General features: G+C 40.7%; 1 protein-coding gene across 1 annotated transcript in view; it reads left to right on the top strand.

Moving 5' to 3' along the window:
• The window catches only part of LOC103104304 (mucin-2-like), a 70,489-nt gene that overhangs the window by 35,043 nt on the left and 7,665 nt on the right, over nucleotides 1-27,781 (top strand). Inside the window, exons 2-6 of the mRNA XM_007483275.3 lie at nucleotides 1,279-1,402; nucleotides 8,520-8,621; nucleotides 10,984-16,434; nucleotides 17,116-17,304; nucleotides 17,498-17,628. Coding sequence (XP_007483337.2) covers nucleotides 1,279-1,402; nucleotides 8,520-8,621; nucleotides 10,984-16,434; nucleotides 17,116-17,304; nucleotides 17,498-17,628 — 5,997 coding nt within the window. The remainder of the gene's footprint in view (nucleotides 1-1,278; nucleotides 1,403-8,519; nucleotides 8,622-10,983; nucleotides 16,435-17,115; nucleotides 17,305-17,497; nucleotides 17,629-27,781) is intronic.

Below are 27,781 nucleotides of genomic sequence, written 5' to 3'. Positions count from 1 at the left end.
CAAATTGTGGTATATGATGGAATACTATTGTGCTGAAAAGAATGATGAACTGGAGGAATTCCATGTGAAATGGAACAACCTCCAGGAATTGATGCAGAGTAATAGGAGCAGAACCAGAACATTATACATAGACGGATATACTGTGGTACAATTGAATGTAATGAATTTCTCTACTAGCAGCAATGCAATAGTCCAGGACAATTCTGAGGGACTTATGAGAAAGAATGCTATCCACATTCAGAGGAAGAACTGTGGGAGCAGAAACACAGAGGAAAAACAACTGCTTGATCACATGGGTTGATGGGGATATGTTTGGGGATGTAGACTCTAAATGATCACCCTAGTGCAAATATTAGTAATATGGAAATAGGTCTTGATCAATGACATATGTAAAACCCAGTGGAATTACACATGGGCTATGTGAGGAGTTTGGGGGGAGGGGAAGGAAAGAACATGAATCTTGTAACTATGAAAAAATATTCTAAATTAACTAATTAAATAAAATTTTTAAAAAATTTCAGTGTCCCTCTAAATAAATTCCCTATTCCCTCACCCTTTTGTAAGTCCCTTGAAAGCAAAATCTGTGTAATATCAATCAAGCTTAGGACAGTAATTTGTACTTGTTGGAAAATTAATATACTTTGTGAGTTTTGAGCTATTCTCAAAATATTTATCAGGAAGGTACAAATGAGAACAGAGAGGCCTGGGAATCCTATCCTAGGACTGGAAGAAGATAGATTACCATTTCTCTATATTTGTTTCCCCATACCTCTTTCTTTCCTTTATGCTCCCTTTGCCCTCACCCTGTCTTTGGTCTCTCTCTTATAGGAGGGAATGTACCAAAAGGACAGTTTTTTGGGTCAAAGTCTCTACTTTTTGGACCTCAGTTTCTTTCCCTATAATTTTCTAGGCTTTTGCACTCATGTTCTTTGCTTTGCACCTGCACCACATTACAGTCAGCTTCTTCCTAGTCCCAGTGTCATTATTCTTTGGATTATAAATCTGTAATTCCTCATTTCTTTCTCCTTATTTGTCTGCCAATGGGGCTGGGGAAAGGTGTCAAACATGGAATTCCCCTCCCACTGCCCTTTAGTCAAGGAGTAGGGGGCCTTTCACCATAACCTACTCAGTGGAGATGGCTACTCTGGGTTGGTCCTGATTCAGATTCAAGACTGACATAAAATTTCAGAGAGGTCAAAGGTTTCTCACAGGATCCCTTTATTTCCTGGTTTCTTTTCCTGGAGCGCTCACTTTTTCAGACACTTCTGAGGGTGGCAGGACCAGACTGAAGTGCAGAAGGGCCACACAGAATTGGAACTATTTGGAGAGGAGATGCTGACCCTCTGGCTCCTGCCTCTTCTGCTTCAGCTCCCAATTTCTCAGTTTGTTACTGCCAAGACAGGTGAGTGGGGCTCCCTTCCTTGATCCCCAAACCTCAGATGTCTTTGGTCCCCACAAACTGAGTCACTTGTGAGGCAGAGATTAACATTGGAGACCCCTCCCTTCAAATCAATATACGTGTACTTGGGACTCTTTCCACCTTTCCTGTCGCTTTCTCTTCTCTCCCTCCTTCATTACCCTCTCTCCGTTTTAATATTTCAGTACCCTCATTCTCTTTCCCCTCTCAATCTTCTTTTCTTCTTTCCCACTCTCAGACCTCCTCTTTCTCTAAGTCTTTATAGCACACGCTGCCCCTCATTTTCCCCATTTCTCCTCTCTTCTCTCCATGGTCTCCTTCTTTGCTACCCCTTCCAGTTCCTTTTTGGTACAGTGGAATGAGCATTAACTCTGGTAACAAAGAACCAGAGCTCATGATGGAGTAAAAAGAATGATACCATGAACTGGGATTCATGCTAGAGTGGCTCTGGAGTCAGGGATTGTGGTTCAAATCACCTCTAATGCTTCCTACCTGTGTGATCTTAAGCAGAGCATTTAGCTCCTCTAATCTACAATTTTTTTTCTCCTGAAAAATAAGGGGATTGGACTAGATAACCTCTAAGGTTCCCCCTTCCAGTTCTACTTTTGTAGTCTTGATGCTAAATCTTGCCTCTGAAGCTTATTATTCACCTAACCTCAGGCAGATCACTTAACCACCTTGCTTCCCTCCCCTACAAAATAAGAGGGATGGACTGAACAGTCTCTGGGGTCCCTTTTGCTATAAAATTAGCATCCTTATTTCTTTCTCCTCCCATTTATCTGAAATCTCCTTAAACTAAACTGATAGTCAAGACAGATATGTTAGACCTCTGCTTTTTCTAGGATGACTCTAACCCTTCCCCTAGCCATAGTTCCTAGAAAACAAACAAAAACAAAAACGAAACCTCAAGTGGGTCACACCATGGATTCTAGCTCAGGACCAATCTAGACTAGGGCACGAAAGGATTGGGGTAGAATGAGGTAGAATGGAATAATTTCCCATGCCCCCTGAGTCTTTAGTTTCTTCTTTCACCCCCCACCCCATATAGTCCAACTTTCTTGAACTCAATCCCCTCTCTCTGCTCACCAACCTTAGCAGTTTAAGGAAAGGAGAAGGGTATAAGAATTTATATAGTAGTGCCTACTGTGTGCTAGGTGATTTTATATATATATATATATATATATATATATATATAACCCACTGTGTTAGGTGATTTTATAAATAGTGTCTCTTTTGATCTTCACAACAATCCTTGTAGGTAAATGCTGTTATTTATCTTCATTTTTGGTTGAGGATACTGAGGCAAGAAGAGGTTAAATGACTTGACCAGAGTCAAAAAACTTATTAGGTATCCGAAGTCAGTGGTCAATCCACCACACCATCACCTAACTGTCTCTAGGCAGAAGAACTGAAAAGGTAGGAGCAAGAGAAGGAACAGGGAGCAGAGCTGGTATCAGATGACATCATCAGAAGGCATCTGAGAAACAGGATATGGCTTTGGAAGGTAGAAGGTGGTTTCAATAAACTCCTCTATAGAGGAAGTTTCTATTCCCAAGCTTTCCACCATATAGAATTCTCTGACCTCTCCCTCCCCACATGATAGGAGCAGGATGGAATTGTGAAGACTGGCAAAGAATGTAGCTCTTAGAGATAGGGCCACTTCCATGTAAGCTGTTATCAGTCCTCTAACTCTCTGGAATTTGTCCTGACCTGAGCTATAGTTTTACCTGGCCTATGGCCCAGCTGGTGAGATAGAAATGAAATTAATTGTTGGGCGTGCCTCAAGTCATTTCTCTCCCTTCCCAGTATCCACCCAGGACCCTGAGACTGTGAGGCAATCTTGGCATGAACTAGTTTTTTTGATCCATTAGTATTTATGTTGCTTCCACCCCCTGGAGTGGAAGATCACTGACCATCACACATATACTGGTTCTCTTTCCTCCTACTTTAACAAACTATCAAAAACAAAAGTATCAAGGCACCAAAGACAAACTTCCAAGGGGACTCAGTTACTTACATGTACACAGCACTCTTATCTACATTGCCTCATGAGATACTAATTTTTCAAGGTATATATTATTAGCCCCATTTTAGGGTTGAAGCAACTGAAGCTTATAGAGTAAGTAAGTGACTTGCCCAAATTCACATGATTAGGTATTAGCAGAATTACAATTCTAACGTGGGTCTTCTGGATTTCAAGTCCAATTCATTTTTCAGGCCCACTTCATCTAGGTCTCAACCAACAAGTGTAATGTGTACCCCTCCTTGAGTTATTTCTATAATAGCAATTGATCCTTCAACAATCTATGAGACCTAAAGGAATTGGTGTCAAATGGTAGAATTTTGAGTATTTTGGTAGGTAGAAGGGGACTGTGCCAGTATTCCCCATTCCATTCCATGTGGGATCTATAATCAACATAGCCATAACTGGGAATTCTGGCACCTGAGACAAATTCAGTTGACCAGGGGGTTGGAGAAGAGAAGGTGTCCCAGGTTTGGCAACTTTTGACCGTAGACTACAAGCAGACATCACAAAAGCTGAGGAGTTTGAGGAACTGGAAGGCTTAGTTGCTCAAAGGATGTGGGGCCTCCCCTGAGGTGGAGAGGATCATAAGCAAGGTGCTAAACTTACTGGGGGGTGGGGGGGAGGTGAGGGAAGAGTGATAATAACAAGGACCCAGGCAGGAAGGATTAAACTTTAAAGGAAGATAAATTGCTGCTGAGTGATGATGGCAGAGAGAGAGTCTGAAAGAAGTATTAGGGAGCAAGGAGAAGGCCAACTCTTCTTTTTGGCCCCATGTATTAGTGACTATGAGAAAAGGAACAGGCATACTTTGGAAAGAGTACCAGGAAACATGCAGAAAGCTAGGTTTCAGTGAACACCAGAAGATGGAAGGATTATAGTTATGATCAAAGATATAGAGCTGGAAGGGTTAACTGACTTTTCCAAGACCCAACAGAAATTCTGATTCCAGGTTGTTTAGTTATTTCAGTAGTGTCTGACTTTTGATGACCCCTTTGGGGTTATCTTGACAAAAATACTGGAAAGGCTTGCCATTTTCTTCTCTAGCTCATTTTAAAGATGAGAAAATGAAGGTAAACAGGGTTAAGTGGGTCATAGAGCTAATAAGTGTCTGAGGCCAAATTGGAACTCAGGAAGATGAATTTTCCTAACTCCAGACCTGGTACTCTATCCTCTGCACCACCTAGCTGCCCTCCTGATTCCATACCTAGTGCTTTTCCCACTCTACCACAGAAGGAATGTGAGAGGATGAAATAAAGAATGGAGAGTTTAGTTACTAATAGAAGAGGATTCCAAAGGATATAATTGAAAGGGAGAAAAGAGGATAGAGACTGGAGAGCCTTTTAACTATGGGAGAGAAGGTACTGATGTTCTCACGCTGATCTCTGATGTTCCAGTTGGTATGGATCCTTAGTCTAAGCACCACACTGGGGCAGTCCACTTCTAGGAAATGACAGTTACAGAAGAACTCTAGGAGGAGGCAACCTTGGCCAAGTAAGAGAGTATCCAGTAAAGCAATTCATATGCAAAAGAAGTGAGCTTCCATCATGCTGACACATGGGGCAAAGACCAGGCTACTTCATGCTAATTCTGGATATGCTACCCCTCTCCCTAATTTCTCATACATCTCACCCTCCTAGTCCAAAGACTCAGTATTCACCTAGTCTGATTCCTCAGGATGATTTTTCTATCTTCTCCTAGAGGAATCGTTGGCCTGGTATTTATCCAAGATCCTCCTAAAAGAAATTCTGGATCCAAAGAATTTTATAGCCAGTTTTTTTTTTTTTTAAGGCATATATCATCTAGTCCAATACCTTCACTTTATAGAGGGAAAAAGAAAACCAGGAAGAAAAAGTGCCATAGTCAGAATTACTTAGAGCAACCTAGGTCTCCTGACTTGAGTCTATTCATTATAGAAGATGGGGTTTTTTAGAGTGGTAGTAGGAAAGGAATGAAGGTGTGCAGGGAAGAGAAGGTAGAGTTTAGGGGAGTCAGACACATACATGGGTAGCATTCCACGTTTTACAAAGCATTCCCACATGCATCTCTTTAATTATCTCATTGGATTTTCCCAACAACCCTGTGCTTTAGGAAGTGTGAGCATTATCAGTTTCATTTCACAGACAAGGAAACTGAAGTGTGTTTTGTGTTGCTCAATAACTCAAGGAAAAAAATCTCAAAGCAAGATAGAAGAGTTTGGTCCCATATGACAAGAATGTAGGGGGCCAGAGTCAAATGTTCTTTGTTCTTCCTGGTCCTCTCTAGATTGGCTCAGGGACATCTGGTGCTCCCTTGGGTGGGCAATGTCTTCCTACCCAACCCAGTTATAATCTAGTCAAGCCATGCTGAGTGACCTCTTGGCACCCATAATCTGAGCTAGTGGCCTAGGGCTCAGGGGCCTCAGTGGATAAAAGAAATAGAACCAAACTTTCTTCCATGATTCTCATGTTTCCCTCAACACTCATCTCTCTCCCTCTGTCCCCTTTCTTGGAGCTAAAGAACTGACTGCTTACTCACCCAAACTTGCCTCTTTCTGCCTGCCTCCTTGACAGAAAGCACAATGCCTCCCTCACCTTGACCTCAGTGAATTCTGACTGTCTTACTAGTGTCTTACTTACTTTTCCATTAAACCAGTTGTGTGTGACCTTGGGCAAGTCTCAAGTGTTTCATAAAAAATAGGCTATGTGGCATTTACAGCTTATAAATCTTGAGCTTGACAACCACCACCCCATGATTTCGGCAGTTTAAGCATTTTATAGACAAGGAAACTGAGGCATAAAGAGGTTTTATTAGAATGCCCAAGATTACAGATATTAAGTTTCAAAGTTGAGACTCATACTCAGGACTTACTGCAAGGCAACACCCTTTTTCCTATGCCAGAGTATACTGAAGAGATCTGAGATTTTCTTAGGGCAGCTACTACCCACTTTAGCCCAGATCAAAACTCCCCTGTGACTTTGCAGAGAGTCTTCAAAAGCTTCTGCAGCTGGGGCAGTTAAGTGGCTCAGTGGATAGAGAGTCAAACCTAGAAACAGGAAATCCTTGGTTCAAATTTGGCCTCAAACACTTCAGATAGTCAGATATTATGTGACCCTGGGCAAGTCACTTAACACCCAATTGCCTAGCCCTTACTGTTCTCCTGCCTTGAAGCCAATACTTAGTATCTATCGCAAGATAGAAGATAAGGATTAAAAAAAAAAGTTTCTGTAGCTGATAAATTAATCATTCTACTGATCCTGAGAGTACTTGAAGCTGGCCTTTGGGACAAAGGTGCCCATCTTTTAAGGTGGATAGAGAGCTGGCCTTGGAATCAGCAAGATCTGGATTCAAGTCTCAACTCAGCCATATCCTTAATCTCTGAGTGACCCCAGACAAGCCTTTTGAGACTTTAGTATCAGAACAGGTATAGGGAGGAAGGAAGGCAAGGAATCACAACCCAGGTCAAATACAAAAGAAACTTAACAATTGTAGCTGACCTCTCCCTACAGCTTCCAGCCCCAACTCCACCCCACTAGAAAGGAAAGGGAAAAAAGGAAAGGTCCCAGAAGCAGAAAACGGTATGGGGAAGATAGGGTCAGAGCCCAATGGCCAGAAGTCTTTGGCTTTACCACTTGCCAGGACAGGAGGACAGTTTAGTCCAGTGCTTCTGATAAGGTGAGGTGTTTAGGACATGGCTAATGATTCTGGCTAGGCCTCAATCAGACTCTAGGACCCCAAGTCTAGATCCTATCAAAAGTCTTAGATTTCCTTGGATGAAATTCCAAAAGTGAGGGTACAGATATCAGTCAGGATCTAATCACAGTTGACATGGATTTACTACCCAGTGACACACAGATCTTCCATATTCCCATTCAGGATTTGGGGGAGCTAGAGACACTAGGAAAATCCCATGTGAAACTCTAGAAAAGTTCAATATTAGGTATCAATTTTGCCTACAGAGGTTCCCCTGCATTTCTCTATTCATCTAGCAATCCTTCTCCTGGATGGGCAGCTATCTAGGAAGAAAGTAGGAGAGGAGTAGTTCTCAGCTTCAATTCCCCTTTCCAAGAGGTAGGAATTATTATGACTTCTCTCTCTTCATCCTAGAGGGGGTCTTGTGAGGAGTAATTGAGATGACAAATGAGAAAGCTCTCTTGAAGAAGTAGAGGAAATGCAAAAGCTGTCTTGCTTCATTCTCTTGTCCCTGGCTTCTCCCACCCATCTTGGCCCCACCTGGTTGCCTGTCCCTGCTATTTTTAACTTTAATTTCAGATTTTAACTTCTTTGTGGGTGCTCCTTTTGTCCTCTTAGTCATCCAAAGCAGAGGTTAGATTTTACTAGCAAATAAAGGGAGATGAGATAAAAAAACAAAACAAAATACCCTAAGGTTTAAGAGAACAGATCTGAATGAAAAGAGTATTAACATTAACCTGAGTCAATTCAAGAACACACTATGAAGAAATAAGAGAGGAGAAATGATTTGCCCAAGGTCACACAAGTTATAAATAGTAGCTTAATAAATGTTTATTGGCTGACTGACACACAAGGGCCATCCTAAGAGAAGCAAGGTCCAATTAAACATTATACACCCATCCTAGGCTCACTTCTCCAGGGCCATGGCTCATCTCTACTGCCTCTCCCAACCAGACAGAACCATAACTTGGGTTTGTCACAAAGGTCAAAATTCAGAGGGTTCTGGCATCAAGCATATACTTTTAATAGGAAGAACAAACTCATTTTACCACATAGCAAAAAGAATCAGCACTCTCCCTATCCCCAAACCTTATTCCAGGAGAACTCTTTCTTAGATAGTCTGTTCCACTTCCTCTCCAGCAGCCCAAGGTCTTAGATTCCTCTCCACAAGACTGTGTCCTAAGACAGTTTTCCCTGTCATTCCACTGGATTTGCCTCAAAAAACTGGCTTGACCATTTCCTTCTGGATACTGGTCCTTGGTCCTAGAATTGCTAGCTCTAGAATCAAGAAAATGTTTCCCCAAAGCCCCAAACTTGGGAATGTCACTAGGTATAGTGTACCTACAGTTCCAATCCACCACCATCTATCCCCCAGAAGTAAGTGAACGTTTCTGCTCTCTCTTTCAGGGCTCAATCAGAATGGGACCATCTGGGACTCAGGAGGGTGTGCCTTTTCTAAGAACCTTAGTGCCCCAGAGTGCCAGTGGCAGAAGGCTCTCTATGATTCAGGTGAGGACTGGGGCTCTCTCCAGGAAAGGGTTGGGAACCCAGAAAAACCAAGATTCAGTCCTCAGAAATGGGACTTCCCTTTGGTCTTCTTGAGGCAGAGGTCAGCCTTCTAGTCACTAAGTTGCCTTTAGCCCTGGACATGTTTTAGTGTAATTAATTGGATCTCAGCCGCCATTAAAAATTTTTTTTTTCACCTTTTTGTTTTAAACCTTTACTTTTTGTTTTAGTAACAACTCAAAGATAGAAGGGCAAGGACTAGGCAAATGGGGTTAAGTAACTTTTCCAGGGTCACACAGCTAGGAAGTATCTGAGGCCAGATTTAAATGCAGGTCCTTTCAGCTTTAGTCTATTTACTGTGCCACCTAGCTGCTCTGATCTCAGCCTTCTTTATATCAATTACATTTCAGTCAGGAGAGATACCCTGGTCTCCTAATTGATTTTTTTTTTGAGGGGGCAGTGTCAGAACTTGAGATCTCCTCAGTGAGGGGAACTCCTGGTGAGGAAAATCCCTCTAGAGAAGCAGAACAATAATCATCAATAATTTATTTCCTTAGAGAGCTGCCTGGAGAACCATGAAGTTAAATAATTTAGTCATGGTCACACAGTGTTGAAAGTAGGATTTCACTGAGAATCAGGTTCCAAAGCTGGCCCTCTGTTCACTATACTAGATGTCTCTCAGCATAGGTCTTGCCTATTACTTGGTCAGACTATTTTAAGATCCTTCCAAATGATCTTCCTTCTCTACTTTCTCCCTCTTTGATCCTTCTCTAAAACCAGTGCTCAATTAATTTTCCTTATGTATAAGTATGGTCACACTGTTACTCCTCAGGTCAAAGTCCTTCAGTGGCTCCCTATTGTCCTAAGAATAAAACACAAGTTCCTTTTTCTGGCATTTGTTGCCCTCCACCACCCTTTTCCCTCTTATTTCATATAACTCTCCAATATGGGCTTTAGAGTCTAGCCAAAATGGACTGACCTCTGAATGCAGCCCAAGCATTCTTGTCTTACAGAAAAAAATAAAAAACAACTTTTTTTTTCCAGCTTTGCACTGGTCAATAAGGCAAACTCAGAAAGAAAAAGTTAAAGGATTTTATTCAACTCACTAAGGCAACAAGCATTGGGTGGACTGGGTTTGATTTGAGCTATGCCCTTATTACCTTTTTTTCTTTTTCTAAACTCTCACCTTCCATCTTAGAATCAGTACTGTGTATTGGTTCCAAGGCAGAAGAGTGGTAAAGGCTAGGCAATGGGGGTCAAGTGACTTGCCCAGGGTCACACAGCTGGGAAGTGTCTGAGGCCAGATTTGAACCTAGGACCTCCAATCTCTAGGCCTGGCTCTCAATCCATTGATCCACCCAGCTGTGCCCCTTATTACTTTTTTTTTCCCTTATTACTTTTTATAGAGAGGAATAAGCCATTTCCACATAAGGGCAAAACTATTTTGATGGGAGCATATATTCTTGAAGCCTCCATGCTCCACACAAAGCTGAAGTGTGAAGCTACATTATGACCCTCTCTAAACAGCATTCAATAGAACTCCTATTTGATTCTTTCCTTTGCATGCTTTCCTAATTCTCAAGGAGGAGTCAAGGAGGGTCATTTAACATATGTATCTTTTTAAAGTTAATTCACTTCATTCTATTTTTAAAAACTCTTACCTTCTGCCCTAGTATTAATACTAAGTATTAGTTCTAAAGCACAAGAACAGTTAAGGGGCAGGCAATTGGGATCAAGTAATTTATGGTCATATAGCTAGGAATTATCTAAAGTTACATTTGAACTCAGGTCTTCTTGACTCAAAGTCTGGGTATGACACCCAATTGCCCCAATTACCTGAATTCTTTTTTAAATTTTTTATGAATCCCTCACCACCTGTCTTAGAGTCATGATGAATACTGTTTCTATGACAGAAGAAAGATTAAAGCTAGAACATTGAGGTTAAATGATTTGCCCAAGGACATATAGCCATGATTTGAATTTAAGACATCCAATCTCTAGACCTGCCTCTATCCACAAAACTCTCTAGTTACTGTTATTCTCTTAATTTGGACATAGGAAAGCTTTTTAGTATTACCCAAGTGCTTATATCATTTTATGTGTTGAATGTGTGAATCAATAAAAATGTCATCCTGGCCTTTACTTAACATTAGTCCAGATAATTAATAAAGCGATTGGCACTTATAAAGCCTGTAAATCAGGGGTGAGCAGTTCAGAGGAAGGAAAAGACAAAGAATGGAACAGTACTGGACTGATGTTGGCAAGGGGAGAATAAAGGGAAAAAGGAAAGTAAAACTGAGATAAAGACAAAAAGGGACGAGGATAAAAGATAGAAAGGCTAATTTGGACTTTGTTGGTCCCACAGATATACACTTCAGAGATGATACTGGCAACACATCCAAGAACACACCAGAAAAAATCTACCCTTATCCTCAAAACAGAGGGATACATCCAACTTCCCTCAGGACTATAGACACTACCTCCAAAGAGAAGAGTACCACTAAGGGCAACACCACAGAGACAGTCACCACTACACAGGCAACAACAGAAACAATCCCTTCTTCCTCTCCAACTTTCTCTACCATGACAGAGACCACCTCCACAGAGGAGAGTACCACTCAGACCAGTACCAGCTCTAGTACCCTAGGAACAACAGAAACAAGCACCACTTATCCTGGAACCACAAACACAATCACAACTTCTCCCACGTCCACAGAAACTGGCACCACTGCACAGGCAACAACAGAAACAATCACTCCTTCCTCCACAACCTCAGACACAGTTCCAACTTTCTCTAGTACAACAGAGAGCACTTCCACAGAGGAGAGTACCACTAAGGGCAGCAGCACAGAGACTGCCACCACTGCACAGGCAACAACAGAAACAATCACTTCTTCCTCTCCAACTTTCTCTACCATGACAGAGACCACCTCCACAGAGGAGAGTACCACTGAGACCAGTACCAGCTCTAGTACCCTAGGAACAACAGAAACAAGCACCACTTATCCTGGAACCACAAACACAATCACAACTTCTCCCACTTCCACAGAAACTGCCACCACTGCACAGGCAACAACAGAAACAATCACTCCTTCCTCCACAACCTCAGACACAGTTCCAACTTTCTCTAGTACAACAGAGAGCACTTCCACAGAGGAGAGTACCACTAAGGGCAGCAGCACAGAGACTGCCACCATTCCACAGGCAACAACAGAAACAATCACTTCTTCCTCTCCAACTTTCTCTACCGTGACAGAGACCACCTCCACAGAGGAGAGTACCACTCAGACCAGTACCAGCTCCAGTACCCTAGGAACAACAGAAACAAGCACCACTTATCCTGGAACCACAAACACAATCACAACTTCTCCCATGTCCACAGAAACTGCCACCACTGCACAGGTAACAACAGAAACAATCACTCCTTCCTCCACGACATCAGAAACAATTCCAACTTTCTCTAGTACAACAGAGAGCACTTCCACAGAGGAGAGTACCACTAAGGGCAGCAGCACAGAGACTGCCACTATTCCACAGGCAACAACAGAAACAATCACTTCTTCCTCTACAACTTTCTCTACCATGACAGAGACCACCTCCACAGAGGAGAGTACCACGGAGACCAGTACCAGCTCCAGTACCCTAGGAACAACAGAAACAAGCACCTCTTATCCTGGCACTTCAGACACCATAACAACTTCTCCCACCTCCACAGAAACTGGCACCACTGCACAGGCAACAACAGAAACAATCACTCCTTCCTCCACAACCTCAGACACAATTCCAACTTTCTCTAGTACAACAGAGAGCACTTCCACAGAGGAGAGTACCACTAAGGACAGCAGCACAGAGACTGCCACCACTGCACAGGCAACAACAGAAACAATCACTCCTTCCTCCACAACCTCAGACACAATTCCAACTTTCTCTAGTACAACAGAGAGCACTTCCACAGAGGAGAGTACCACTAAGGACAGCAGCACAGAGACTGCCACCACTGCACAGGCAACAACAGAAACAATCACTTCTTCCTTTACAACTTTCTCTACCATGACAGAGACCACCTCCACAGAGGAGAGTACCACTCAGACCAGTACCAGCTCCAGTACCCTAGGAACAACAGAAACAAGCACCTCTTATCCTGGAACCACAAACACAATCACAACTTCTCCCACGTCCACAGAAACTGGCACCACTGCACAGGCAACAACAGAAACAATCACTTCTTCCTCTCCAACTTTCTCTACCATGACAGAGACCACCTCCACAGAGGAGAGTACCACTGAGACCAGTACCAGCTCCAGTACCCTAGGAACAACAGAAACAAGCACCTCTTATCCTGGCACTTCAGACACCATAACAACTTCTCCCACGTCCACAGAAACTGGCACCACTGCACAGGCAACAACAGAAACAATCACTCCTTCCTCCACAACCTCAGACACAATTCCAACTTTCTCTAGTACAACAGAGAGCACTTCCACAGAGGAGAGTACCACTAAGGACAGCAGCACAGAGACTGCCACCACTGCACAGGCAACAACAGAAACAATCACTTCTTCCTTTACAACTTTCTCTACCATGACAGAGACCACCTCCACAGAGGAGAGTACCACTCAGACCAGTACCAGCTCAAGTACCCTAGGAACAACAGAAACAAGCACCTCTTATCCTGGCACTTCAGACACCATAACAACTTCTCCCACGTCCACAGAAACTGGCACCACTGCACAGGCAACAACAGAAACAATCACTCCTTCCTCCACAACCTCAGACACAATTCCAACTTTCTCTAGTACAACAGAGAGCACTTCCACAGAGGAGAGTACCACTAAGGACAGCAGCACAGAGACTGCCACCACTGCACAGGCAACAACAGAAACAATCACTTCTTCCTTTACAACTTTCTCTACCATGACAGAGACCACCTCCACAGAGGAGAGTACCACTCAGACCAGTACCAGCTACAGTACCCTAGGAACAACAGAAACAAGCACCTCTTATCCTGGCACTTCAGACACCATAACAACTTCTCCCACCTCCACAGAAACTGCCACCACTGCACAGGCAACAACAGAAACAATCACTCCTTCCTCCACAACCTCAGACACAATTCCAACTTTCTCTAGTACAACAGAGAGCACTTCCACAGAGGAGAGTACCACTAAGGACAGCAGCACAGAGACTGCCACCACTGCAGAGGCAACAACAGAAACAATCACTCCTTCCTCCACAACCTCAGACACAATTCCAACTTTCTCTAGTACAACAGAGAGCACTTCCACAGAGGAGAGTACCACTAAGGACAGCAGCACAGAGACTGCCACCACTGCACAGGCAACAACAGAAACAATCACTTCTTCCTTTACAACTTTCTCTACCATGACAGAGACCACCTCCACAGAGGAGAGTACCACTCAGACCAGTACCAGCTACAGTACCCTAGGAACAACAGAAACAAGCACCTCTTATCCTGACACTTCAGACACCATAACAACTTCTCCCACGTCCACAGAAACTGGCACCACTGCACAGGCAACAACAGAAACAATCACTTCTTCCTCTCCAACTTTCTCTACCATGACAGAGACCACCTCCACAGAGGAGAGTACCACTGAGACCAGTACCAGCTCCAGTACCCTAGGAACAACAGAAACAAGCACCTCTTATCCTGGCACTTCAGACACCATAACAACTTCTCCCACCTCCACAGAAACTGGCACCACTGCACAGGCAACAACAGAAACAATCACTTCTTCCTCTCCAACTTTCTCTACCATGACAGAGACCACCTCCACAGAGGAGAGTACCACTGAGACCAGTACCAGCTCCAGTACCCTAGGAACAACAGAAACAAGCACCTCTTATCCTGGCACTTCAGACACCATAACAACTTCTCCCACCTCCACAGAAACTGGCACCACTGCACAGGCAACAACAGAAACAATCACTCCTTCCTCCACAACCTCAGAGACAATTCCAACTTTCTCTAGTACAACAGAGAGCACTTCCACAGAGGAGAGTACCACTAAGGACAGCAGCACAGAGACTGCCACCACTGCACAGGCAACAACAGAAACAATCACTTCTTCCTTTACAACTTTCTCTACCATGACAGAGACCACCTCCACAGAGGAGAGTACCACTCAGACCAGTACCAGCTCCAGTACCCTAGGAACAACAGAAACAAGCACCTCTTATCCTGGCACTTCAGACACCATAACAACTTCTCCCACGTCCACAGAAACTGGCACCACTGCACAGGCAACAACAGAAACAATCACTCCTTCCTCCACAACCTCAGACACAATTCCAACTTTCTCTAGTACAACAGAGAGCACTTCCACAGAGGAGAGTACCACTAAGGACAGCAGCACAGAGACTGCCACCACTGCACAGGCAACAACAGAAACAATCACTTCTTCCTTTACAACTTTCTCTACCATGACAGAGACCACCTCCACAGAGGAGAGTACCACTCAGACCAGTACCAGCTACAGTACCCTAGGAACAACAGAAACAAGCACCTCTTATCCTGGAACCACAAACACAATCACAACTTCTCCCACGTCCACAGAAACTGGCACCACTGCACAGGCAACAACAGAAACAATCACTTCTTCCTCTCCAACTTTCTCTACCATGACAGAGACCACCTGCACAGAAGAGAGTACCACTGAGACCAGTACCAGCTCCAGTACCCTAGGAACAACAGAAACAAGCACCTCTTATCCTGGCACTTCAGACACCATAACAACTTCTCCCACGTCCACAGAAACTGGCACCACTGCACAGGCAACAACAGAAACAATCACTCCTTCCTCCACAACCTCAGACACAATTCCAACTTTCTCTAGTACAACAGAGAGCACTTCCACAGAGGAGAGTACCACTAAGGACAGCAGCACAGAGACTGCCACCACTGCAGAGGCAACAACAGAAACAATCACTCCTTCCTCCACAACCTCAGACACAATTCCAACTTTCTCTAGTACAACAGAGAGCACTTCCACAGAGGAGAGTACCACTAAGGACAGCAGCACAGAGACTGCCACCACTGCACAGGCAACAACAGAAACAATCACTTCTTCCTTTACAACTTTCTCTACCATGACAGAGACCACCTCCACAGAGGAGAGTACCACGGAGACCAGTACCAGCTCCAGTACCCTAGGAACAACAGAAACAAGCACCTCTTATCCTGGCACTTCAGACACCATAACAACTTCTCCCACGTCCACAGAAACTGGCACCACTGCACAGGCAACAACAGAAACAATCACTCCTTCCTCCACAACCTCAGACACAATTCCAACTTTCTCTAGTACAACAGAGAGCACTTCCACAGAGGAGAGTACCACTAAGGACAGCAGCACAGAGACTGCCACCACTGCACAGGCAACAACAGAAACAATCACTTCTTCCTTTACAACTTTCTCTACCATGACAGAGACCACCTCCACAGAGGAGAGTACCACAGAAGCCAGTACCAGCACTCCTGAGACTAGTACTGTTATCCTGGAAACAACAGGACCCAGTACTACTTCTCCTGGCATCTCAGATATAATCCCAACTTCTCCCAACTCCACAGAGTCTGGCACTACTCCCCAGGGAACAGCAGAAATAAGTACCTCTTCCTCTGGAACCTCAGGCACAATGAGTTCTCCCACTACCAAAGTTTCCACCCCCACACTAGTGAGTACCATGCAGCCTAGCACCACATGGATCAATGCCACAGAGTCAGGAACCACAAAATCTTCAACCACGGTTTCTATCACAACCATTCCAACCACCAATAAACCAGCTACTACAGCACGTAAGTTCCTCTTTTGAACCCTTCCTTTACATCTTCCTGTTTTTCCTCTCTTCTTTCCTCTATTAAAGCACTCTTTCTATATTCCCCTTACTTCTTGGAGCCTGAAAATTCATTTGAGCAGCCATCTCCTCTGCCTTTTTGCTTTGAACCTTACCTTCCATTTTAGAATTCATTGTATGACAGAAGAGTGGGTATGGCTCTGCAATTCGGGTTAAGTGAGTTCCAGGGTCACACCTAGGAAGTGTCTGAGACCAGATTTGGACCCACGTTCTACCAACTCCAAATCTGGCTCTCTATCTTCTGTGCTACCTCACTGCCTCTCCCATTTAATTTCTATTTACCACTTCTTTCTCTCTCTAGTGATTACTCCTAATTCTCACCATATAGTTTTCATCAAATTCCATTTTCCCCTCCATGAGCCTAGAAAGGGCCTCTTTTGAAAACACCATATCAGCCTCCTGTAACCCTGGTGCCTTTGTCTATGAAACCTTTTTTTTTTATGAAACCTTTTAACTTTATTAATAATTGTGTTTGCTTCTATCTTCCATTCCCCCAGTGGCTTATAAGTGCTTTCGCCTTTTCTCTCCTTTACCCCTTGCTTTACCCTTTTACTACTTACTCCCTTCCCTCTATTCTCCCCATATCCATGCTGAATTGAGCTAAATATCTTCTTCCTTTCAGTATTTTGCTTAAATGGAGGTACACCGGATGGAAACATCTGTAACTGTCCCACTGGTTACAGTGGAAAGTGGTGTGAGAAAGAGAACATCATCTGCCAAAATGGAGGCTTTTGGGATGAGATCAAATGCATCTGCCCTGACCCTTACTATGGCCCTAAATGTGAAATGATTTCAGAAAGCATTACAATCGGTAAGTCAAGCATCTTTGGGTGCCAGAGCTCTGGGTCTGGCTATACTAATAGGTGACCTGGGTCCAAGGAAATGAAAAGGGACCAAAGGCCATCCCATTCCTTAGGAATAGAGTGGAGGGTCACAAAGCAGAAGGGATGGGGAGTGTTTATTGTGAATGATTGGCAGTCTCATAATAACTCCATTTCCAACAGAGCCTCCTCCAGAAAAGGTCAATGCTACTGTGGAAGTGACAGTGTCCGTGACCAATATGGAGTTTACAGAGGATCTAAAAAATGAATCCTCTGAGGTCTATAAGAATTTCATTGAAGATTTCAAAAACAAGGTAAAGAATCAATGGATTGCAATAGAACTGGATTTGGCAGGAACCCTAGGGAACATCTGATACATTTTCAATGGGAATATAGAGAAGTTAAGCAACTTACTTAAATAATTTAAATAATTGTTTTTAAGTAACACAATCAGTAAATGGCAGAAACAAAAAATTCGACCCAGGCCTCCCACAACTCACAGGTCAGTGCTTTATCCACTACTCTTTGCCTTCAGTTCTTGATGTCATTTTCTCTAGTTTTGGTTCTCAATTTCACCATCTCAGAGAAAACAGAGTTAGTTAGAGGAGATCTGCAGCAGGAGTTAGATGATTTAGATGAGTACTTTCCTGACTAATAATAAGCTATTTTACCTAGAAAAATCACTTTCCTTTCCTGCATTTCAGTTTGTACTTGGATCCAGTTAGGAAGTCTTGGATTTAAATCTGACCTCAGACACTTGCTAGTTGTGTGAATCTGAGCAAATCACTTAACCCATCTCAGCTTCTGTTTTCCTTTTCTGTAAAATGAAGATAATAAAAAAGGACTTGCTTCCAACGTTCTTGTGAAGTTCAAATAAGATATTTGTAAAGTACTTTGTAAAGCACTGAAGTGTTATATAAATCTTAGCTATTTATTACAATTATTATTATTATCCCATACAAGGTTATTTGGAAGGTCAAATAAGATAATGTATACAAAACTTCCTTGTTATAGTAAAGTGGCATATAACAATCTATTTAATTATTAAAGTCTAATGAATTATTGAAGACATTTATTATAATAATCATAGTGATGTAGAATTAGAATCTGTAATATAATAATATAATATGTAATATAAAAACAAATCATTGTAATTTATTATTAATAATGAATAATTCTAGTATTTCTTGTTGCTTTTCCTTAAACAAACTATCTTTCCCTTTTATTTAGAAAACAAGACTCTTCTAAATTATCTGAACTTTCTCAGTCAATTCATATGTGTTAAGCAGTTTGTATGTGCTAGGCATGGGGGAGTACTGGTGCAAGTTGGGGTAGTGGAGAGGAAGTCAGGCAGATGACGGAGACACCCTTCCTTGGAGAGTGCACACTCAGTTCAAGCTTAGCAGCTGTTCCTCACTTTATATCTTGATGCCTTTCCTCATATGTCATCATCTTCTCCCCAGTTACTTATATAAGGAATTTTTGACAATTGGTTTCTGACATTTTAGAATTCAGAATTTAGAATTTCTCTCCCCTCCCTTTCTCCCTGAAGCAGTAAATAGTCTGATAAAAGTTTTACCTGAACTTTCATACAATACATGTTTCCATATTGTGCATGTCATGATAGAAGACACATATCACACATACAACAAAAATCTCATGAAGGAAATAAAGTGGAAGATGGCATGCTTTGATTTGATTTGATTTGATTTGATCAGTTCCTTCTTTGGCTGTAGATAGCATTTTCATCATGAGTTCCTTGTGGTTATCTTGGACATTTCCTTTGCCGATAATGCTTTAGTCTTTCACAACTGATCATTGTATAATATTTCTGTTACTATATACATCATTCTCCTGATTTTACTCACATCACTTTGCATCAGTTCATTTAAGTCTTTCCAGGTTTTTCTGAACCCATCTTGTTATCATTTCTTATGTGCAACAGTATTCCATTACCATATATACCATGATTTGTTCATCCATTCCCCATGTGATGGATACTCCCACAGTTTCCAATTCTTTGTCACTACAAAAAGAGTTGCTACAAATATTTTGGTACAGGTAGTTCCTTTCTCCTTATCTCTGGTGTCTTTGGAAAAAAAAACCCAATGTGTGTATTACTGGGTCAAAGAGTATGTATAATTTGTGGCCCTTTGAACCTAGTTCCTTATTGCTTTCTAGAATGGTTGTATCAATTCATAGTTCCACCAACAGTGTATTAATGCCCCTATTTTCCCATATCTTTGCCAACTGTTATCATTTTCCTTTTTGGTCATGTTAGCCAATCTGAGAGGTGTGACCTGGTATCTCAGAATTGTTTTAATTTGCATTTCTCTAATCAGTAGTTATTTGGAGCATTTTTTCTTATGACTATGGATTGTTTTAATTTTTTCCTCTAAGAACTGCTATTCATATCCTTTGATCATTTTTCAATTGGAGAATACTTCACATTTTTATAAATTTAATTTGATTCTCTACATTTAAGAAATGAAGCTCTTGTCAAAGATACTTGCCATAAAATTTCCCCCCCAAAATTGATATTTCCCTTCTAATCTTGGTTGCATTGCTTTTGTTTGTATAAAACTTTAAAAATTTCACATAATCAAAATTATCCATTTAATTTTAAAAAATATTCCCTATGTCTTGCTTAGTCATAAATTCCTCCCTGATCCATAAGTCTGACAGGTAAACTTTTCCATGTTCCCCTAATTTATTTATGGTGTCATTCTTTATTTCTAGATAAAGTATCCATTTTGACTTTATCCTGGTATATGGTTTGAGATGTTGGTCCATGCTAGTTTCTGCCATTCTGCTTTCCAGTTTTCTAGCAGTTTGTGTTAAATAGAGAGTTCTTCCCCCAAAAGCTTAGATCTTTGAGTTTTATCCAACACTAAATTGCTATGAATGTTAACCATCTCATGTTGATTACCTAATCTATTCTATCAATCTACTACACTATTTCTTAGTCCCAGATTATTTTGATGATTACCAGTTTGTAGTAAAATTTGAGATCTAGTATAGCAGGCCTCCTTCCTTTTATTGTTTTTCATTAATTCCAGATAAACTTTGTTCTTTTTTTTTTTAAACCCTTACCTTCCATTTTAGAATCAATACTGTGTATTGGTTCCAAGGCAGAAGAGTGGAAAGGGCTAGGCAATGGGGGTTAAGTGACTTGCCCAGGGTCACACAACTGGGAAGTATCTGATGCCAGATTTGAACCTAAGACTCTAAGCCTGGCTCTCAATCCACTGAGCCACCCAACTGCCCCCTATCGTTATTTTTTCTAAATCTATAAAATAATTTTTGGTAGTTTGATCTGCATGGCACTGAATAAGTAAAATAATTTAGTTAGGATTGTCATTTTCACTATATTGGTTTGGTCTATCCATGAGAAATTAATGTTTTTCCAGTTGTTCAGATCTGACTTCATTTGTATGAAGAGTGTTTTTTGTAGTTATGTTCATATAGTTGCTGGGTTTGTTTTGGTAGGTATATCTCCAGGTATTTTATACTGTCTAAAGTTATTTTGAATTGAATTTCCTTTTCTATCTCTTGCTTGTACTTTGTTAGTGGTAAATGAAAATGCTAATGATTTATCTGGGTTTATTTTGTATCCTGTGACTTTGCTAAAGTTGTTAATTATTTCTATTTGGTTTTTGATGAATCCATCTAAAGAATCCTTTAGATATGCCATCATATTATCTGCAAAGAGTGAAAACTTAGTTTCTTCATTACCTATTCAAATTCCTTCCATTTCTTTTTCTTCTCTTATTGTGATATCTATAATTTCTAGTACAATATTAAATAATAGTGTTGATAATGGGTATCCTTGGTTTACCCTTGACCTTACTGGGAATAATTTTAGTTTATGTCCATTACAGATAATGCTTGATAAGGGTTTTTAAAGATAGGGCACTTATCACTTTAAATAAGGTTCCATTTATTCCATTGTTTTCTAATGTTTTTATAAGGAATAAAAGTTTTATCAAATGCTTTTTCGGCACTTATTGAAATAATCATAGGGTTTCTGTTGGTTTTGTTTTTGAAATGGTCAATTTATACTGATGATTTTCCTAATAATGAACCATCACTGAATTCCTGATATAAAACTCATTTGATTGTGCTGTATGATTCTTGTTACACAAATACTATGATTGAATTTCCTTGCTAGTATTTTATTTAAAAGTTTTGCATCAATGTTCATTAAGGAGATTGGTCTATAGTTTTCTAGCTCTTCCTGGCTTAGGTATCAGCACATGTTTGTGTCATAAAGAATTTGGAAACATTCCCCCTTCCCCAGTTTTTCCAAATGGCTTATGTAGTATTGGAGTTAGTTGTTTGAATGAATCCATCTAGTCATGGGGCTTTTTACTTGGTGTTCACTTTATTTTCCTGTGATAGGGTTAAGTATTCTATTTCCTCTTTTATTAATCTGGGTAGTTTCTAATTTATTAGTATACATCTATTTCATTTAGATTGTTAAATTTATTGTCATATTGTTGGTCAAAATAATTTCCAATAATTGCTTTAATTTCTTCTTCATTGGTTATGATGTCACCTTTTTAATTTTTGATACTGACAATTTGGTTTTCTTTTTTCTTTCTTTTTTTAATCCAGTTAACTAATGACTTATTTATTTTTTCATAAAACCAACTCCATGTCTTATTTATTTGTTCAATGATTTTCTTATTTTTCAATTTTATTAATCTCTCCCCAGATTTTTGGATTTCCAATTTGGTGTTTAATTGGGGATTTGTAACTTGTTTTTTTTCTCTAGGTTTTTTTTTGTAGTTGCATGCCCAAATTCATCAATCTACTCTTTCTCCATTTTATTGATGCATACATTTAGAGATATGAGTTTTCCCCAAAGTAGCATTTTGTCTGCATCCCATAAATTTTGATATATTGTTTCCTCATTGTCATTTTCTTTAATGGAACAGTTGATTGTTTTTATGATTTGTTCTTTGACCTATTCATTCTTTAGGACAAGAACATTTCATTTCCCAATTAATTTTTAGTCTTTCTGGTGCCATCTGTTGCATGTAATTTTTATTGTATTATGGTCTGAAAAGTATGCATTTAATATTTTTTTCTTTTCTACATCTGGTTGTGAGGTTTTTGTGCCTTAAAATAGTCAACTTTTCTGAAGGTGTCATGTACTACTGAGGAAAATTATTCCCATTTAGTTTTCTCAAGAAGTCTAATATATTAAACTTTCCTAAAGTTCTTTTTACCTCCTTAACTTCTTTCTTGTTTATTTTTGGTTGGACTTACCTATTTCTGAGAGGAGAATTTTGATGTCCCCCACTAGTAATGTTTCACTATCTATTTCCTCTTGAAATTCATATAACTTTTCCTTTAGCAATCTGGATGCTATGCTATTTGGTGCATATATGTTTAACATTGACAGTGTTTCATTGTCCAGGGACACACAGCTGGGAAGTGTCTGAGGCCAGATTTAAACCTAGGACCTCCTGTCTCTAGGTCTGACTCTCAATCCACTGAGCCACCCAGATGTCCCCCTTATCTCTTTAGATTGATTTTTAGTTTTACTTAATCTGACATCATGATTACTATCACCACTTTTACTTTAGCTGAGGCAAAGTAAGGAGAACCTTATCCAGTCTTTACTTTTTCTTTCTGTGTGTCTCCTTGCTTTAAATGTGTTTCTTATAGACAGCATAGATAGAGGATTATGTTTTTTTTTAACACACTCCACTGTCCTTTCCATTTCATCCCATTCACATTCACAGTTGGGATTACTAATTGTATGTTTCCCTCCATCTGAATTTTTTTCCATTCACTCTTTTCTCTCCCTCTCCCTCTTTCTCCTTTTAGCCTTTCCCTGTTCACATATTTATTTGTATTCAAGAGCAACCTTCCCCAATTCATCCTCCTTTTTGTCTATCCCACCCCTTATTCTCTCTACCCTCCTACTTCCCTTTGGGTTAAGGTAGGTTTCCATAGCTGAGTATGGGTGTTAATCCCACTTTGAGCTAATTCTGAAAAGAGTAAGTTTCAAATATAGCCTGCCACCCCTCCCCTCATCTTCTCCTCCACTGTATTTGCCCCTGATGTGTCTCTTAATGAGACAGTTTTTCCCCTTCTCTCTCTCTTTTTTCTTATCCCTATGTGTTCCTCTTTCACATTCCTTGGGTATCTTTTGGATATCAGTCCATCTTACTTAGCTTCCTTCCTTTTTTCTATGTATTCTCCTTTTCATTGCATACCTTATGTACCTTATGTGTCTCAAATATCATAGCTATATTAATTATTTCTATTATCATCTTCCCAGGCCTGAATGTTCTCAATTCAACCTTATAAAAGCCCTTAAGTTTTCACTTTACTTTTTTATGCTCTCTTGAGCATTGAATTTGCTCATCAAATTTTCTTTTCAGCTTTGTTTTATTGGTCAGGAAGGCCTGAAATTCCTCGATTGCATTAAATGTTTTTCCTCCTAAAGGATTATGCTTTGCTTTGCTAGATATGTAATTCCTAATCATAGTCCTAGACCCTTTGCCTTTCAGAATATCATATTTCATGCCTCCTGGACCTTTAACGTAAAAATTGCTAGGTCCTATAGAATAGAATAGAACTGGCTCTACAATATTTGAATTGTTGCCTTCTGGATGTTTGTACTTTTTCCTTGGCCTGAGAGTTCTGGAATTTGGGTAGAGTAGTTTTGAAGTATTTTATTTTGGGATCTCTTTCAGGAGGTGATTGATGGATTCTCTCAATTTTTACTTTTCCCTCTTGCTGGAGGATATCAGGGGAGTTTTCCCTGATGATTTCTTGTAATGTGGTATCCAGGCTCTTTTTATGATTGTGCCTTTCAGGTATTCTGATGATTTTTAGATTCTTCTTCCTCAATCTATTTTCTAGGTCTGTCATTTTTCCAGTAAGGTATTTTAGATTTTTTTTCTATTTTTTCATTCTTGTGATTTTGACTTTTGTTTCCTGATGTCTTGTGGATTCATTAGCTTCCATTTGTCCAATTCTTTTTTTTCAGAGATTGTTTTCTTCCTTGAGTTTTTGTGTTTCCTTTTTCCATTTAGCCAATCCTATTCTTTAAAGGGCTGTTTTCTTCAGGTTTTTTTCCCTTATTTTTTGCCTCCAGTTCCATTTGGTCCATTCCTTAGAGAGTTGTTTTCTTCTATGTATTTTTGTGCTTCTGTTTTCTTTTGTCCTTTTCTAGTTTTTAGGGAGCTTGTTTCTTTAGTGAATTCTCCCCTCCCCCCCCCCCAGCTGTTGGTTTTTCTGTCAATTCTCTTATTATTATTTTTTTTTACTTCTTTAACTTTCCCTTCCACAGGTTCTTTTGGGGCTTGACATCCTTTCACACGTTCCTTTGAGGTTTCACATATTTGCTTTTTGGCATTATTGTCCTCTTCTGAGTTTGTATTTGCTCATTTTTCAAGTTTTTTTTTCTTGTAACTATATCTATCTGTTGAGGTTCTTCTCTGTTCCTAGAGTAGAGGAAGCATTGCTCCAAGCTTGCAGAGTATTCTTCTCTGGTACTTTTCTGGTACAGCCTAGCTGCCTTTGTTTCCCACAATGTGTCTGTCAAGAGAGTAGCCCTACTGGCTTGCTCTGGAGAGACTTGTAGCTGTTATGTTCAACTAGATTTAGTACCCCATATTACCAGTTCCCCTGTTGTTTCATGGGTTAGGCTGGTCCCCATTCTGCTGCTTCCTTGCCCCTGCTAGATGGCTTGAGCTGGGCAGGTTCTCTGCTCTGGGCTCTGCTACCTTAAGCATTGTGCTATCATGTGGGAGCATGAATAGTTTCCTACAGTATAGCAATCCCCGACTCTGCTACCTTGCTGCCTCAGGTACTCTACTGTCACATGGAAATGAGTAGTTTTCCTGCCTTCTTTGTCTTCTATATCTATGCCATGTGGTTTGGGCTGGGCTTGTTCCTGTTCTGTAGCTTCATTGCCTCTGCCAGAGTTGCAATGTTGAACTGGTCCAAGTTCTGCCAGTTCTTGCAGATGCTACACTACTCTCTCTTCTTACAGAGTGAAACATGTTCCTCTTGCTTTCCTTTGTTTTGAGGCAATTTATTTTCGTGTGTGTGTGTGTGTGTGTGTGTGTGTGTGTGTGTGTGTGTGTGTAGGGACCAGGGGAGCAGAGCATCCTTTACTTTGCCATCTTAGCTCCCAGCATGCAAGTGCCTATAATCTATCTTTTCCCTCTTAACTTTTAAAAAACAAGACTCCTCCAAATTAGCTTAATTTTCCCAATCAATCAATATGCTAATTAACTACCAGGTAGTTTGGAAGAAGTAAGAGAATTGGCAGTTGGGGGAGAGTGATCAGAGAAGATTCCAGAGGGGCAGCTAGGCATATCAGTCCATAAAGTGTCAAAGGTCAGGCTTGGAGTTAGGTGGACCCAGGTTTAAATCTGACCTCAGACTTCTTGTGTGACCCCAGGCAACTCACTTAACCCTAATTACCTAGGCCTTACTTCTCTTCTGTCTTGGAATCCATACTTAATGGTGATTCTAAGATAGAAGGTAAGGGTTAAAAAAAAAAAGACTTCATGAAGAAGTCAGTGCTTGAGCCACAGCTTAAAGAAAGAGACTGAATAAGGTGAATGTGAGGAGAACTGTTTTGCAGGCCTTGGGGAAAGCAAAGGTAACTAGATAAAGTGTGAGGTATGAGAAACAGATAAAATCCATTTGGTTAAATAACAGAGTGTAGAAAGGGAAATAATGTCTAAAGCTGCTGAAAGATGTGTTGGAACAAGATTGTGAAGGGCTTTAAAAGCTAAACAGAAGAGTTTATATTTTTCCTAGAGGCAATAATAAACCAATGGAGTTTATTGAACTGAAAGGTCACCTAGTCAGATCTACTCAAGGAAAATTATTTAGGCAATAATTACTAGGACATATTGCAGTTGTGAGAAACTTTATGCAAGGATACCATTTTAGCAAGGTTGTTACCATAATCTAAGCAAGAGATGAGAAAAGCCTGAACTAAAGAAGTAGCTGTGTAAATACAAGGAAAGGGTCAGATGCAAAAGATGTTGTGGATTATAAAAACAAGATTTGGAAACTGGTTGCCTGTGTGGGTTGAGGGAAAGTGAGAGGTTGAGGATAATACCAAAGTTGTTAACCCAGTAGACTAGAAGAATGGGTAGTATCTTTAACAGATATAGGGAAGTTTGGAAGAAGGATGGCAAGCAATGGAAATTAAAGAGATAGTTGGACGGTAGAAGCAAGAGAGAGCAATGTAATGAAAACCCATAGAGAGAACATTCCAGTGTCTCAATGTGTCAAATGCAGCAGATAAATTAAAAAGGAGAAGGCTTTAGAAAAAAACACAGATTGAAGGAAAGAAGAAATGAATAAATAGGGAGAGGTTGGAAATTTGCATGAGGGTGAGGAGATAGATGATTCAGGATATAATTTGCTGGAAAAACTGAGAGGGGATAGAATCGGGTACATACATAGAGAGGTTGACCTTGACCAGGAGAAACAACACCTCTCTGTGTCAGAGCCTAGAAAAAGGAGGAGAGAGCAGAAAGTAAAGGAGTTTTGAGATGAAGAGCATAGGAAAAGGAGCTCAAATAGAATGCCCTCAATTTTCTTCATAAAAACTCAGCTAAGACTGTTGAGAAGGGTAAGTGTGGAAGGCTTGAGAAGGAAAGAGAATGTTTGGAATAGTTTCTGTGAAGAATGAGAGAGGGCATTAATTAGGGAGGGGAAAAAAGGACTGCTTGTTATAGGAGGGCCCAGCTGATAACGTATAAAGTGAATTGTAATTTGAGTGAAGCCAAATTGTATTCTTCTGGATGAGACCTGTATTCTTACCCTGTGAAAAAATCTGGATTTTGGAATACCAAACTAGACCTGGCTTATTTGGGTTTTCCTGAATCCATCCTTTGGGCCTCCTTAGTGCTGAGAGATCCTTCCTTGAAAGATACAGATAGGGACAGCTAGGTGTCACAGTGGATAGAGAGCCAAGCCTGGAGTTGGAAGGATTTGGTTTCAAATCTGGCCTCAGACACTTCTTAGCTGTGTGATCTTAGGCAAGTCATTTAACCTTGGTTGCCTAGCCCTTGCCCTTCTGTCTTGGAGTTGTTTCTAAAACAAAGTAAGGGTTATAAGAAGAAATAGACAGTCAGACAGATAGATGATGGCCCTTGAGAGCTGAAATGAAGACATCACAAGACTAAAGTGTAGATCTTGGATCAGGTATTGGCAATATCTGCCTAACCCTTCCATGGAGACATTGCTTTTCAAAAAGGATAGAACAAATTTCCCCACATCGTCAGGGTCTGAGAGGATCCTCCTGTGCTTTAAAACCCTTTCTGTCCAGAGTTGACTCACATGGGTCCATTCTCACAGGCCTCTGCTGAAAGGAGAGGCTATTTTAGGGAGGGATAGAAGGAGAAGGAGTGTTAAAAGTGTTAAAAAAAATAATTTTGACTATTTAGATAATCCAGTGGTCTCTTTGCCTTTCAG

The sequence above is a fragment of the Monodelphis domestica genome, chromosome 2, assembly GCF_027887165.1.
Source record: "Monodelphis domestica isolate mMonDom1 chromosome 2, mMonDom1.pri, whole genome shotgun sequence".
NCBI classification, from domain to species: domain Eukaryota; kingdom Metazoa; phylum Chordata; class Mammalia; order Didelphimorphia; family Didelphidae; genus Monodelphis; species Monodelphis domestica.
This window is presented reverse-complemented; position numbering and strand designations above follow the sequence as displayed.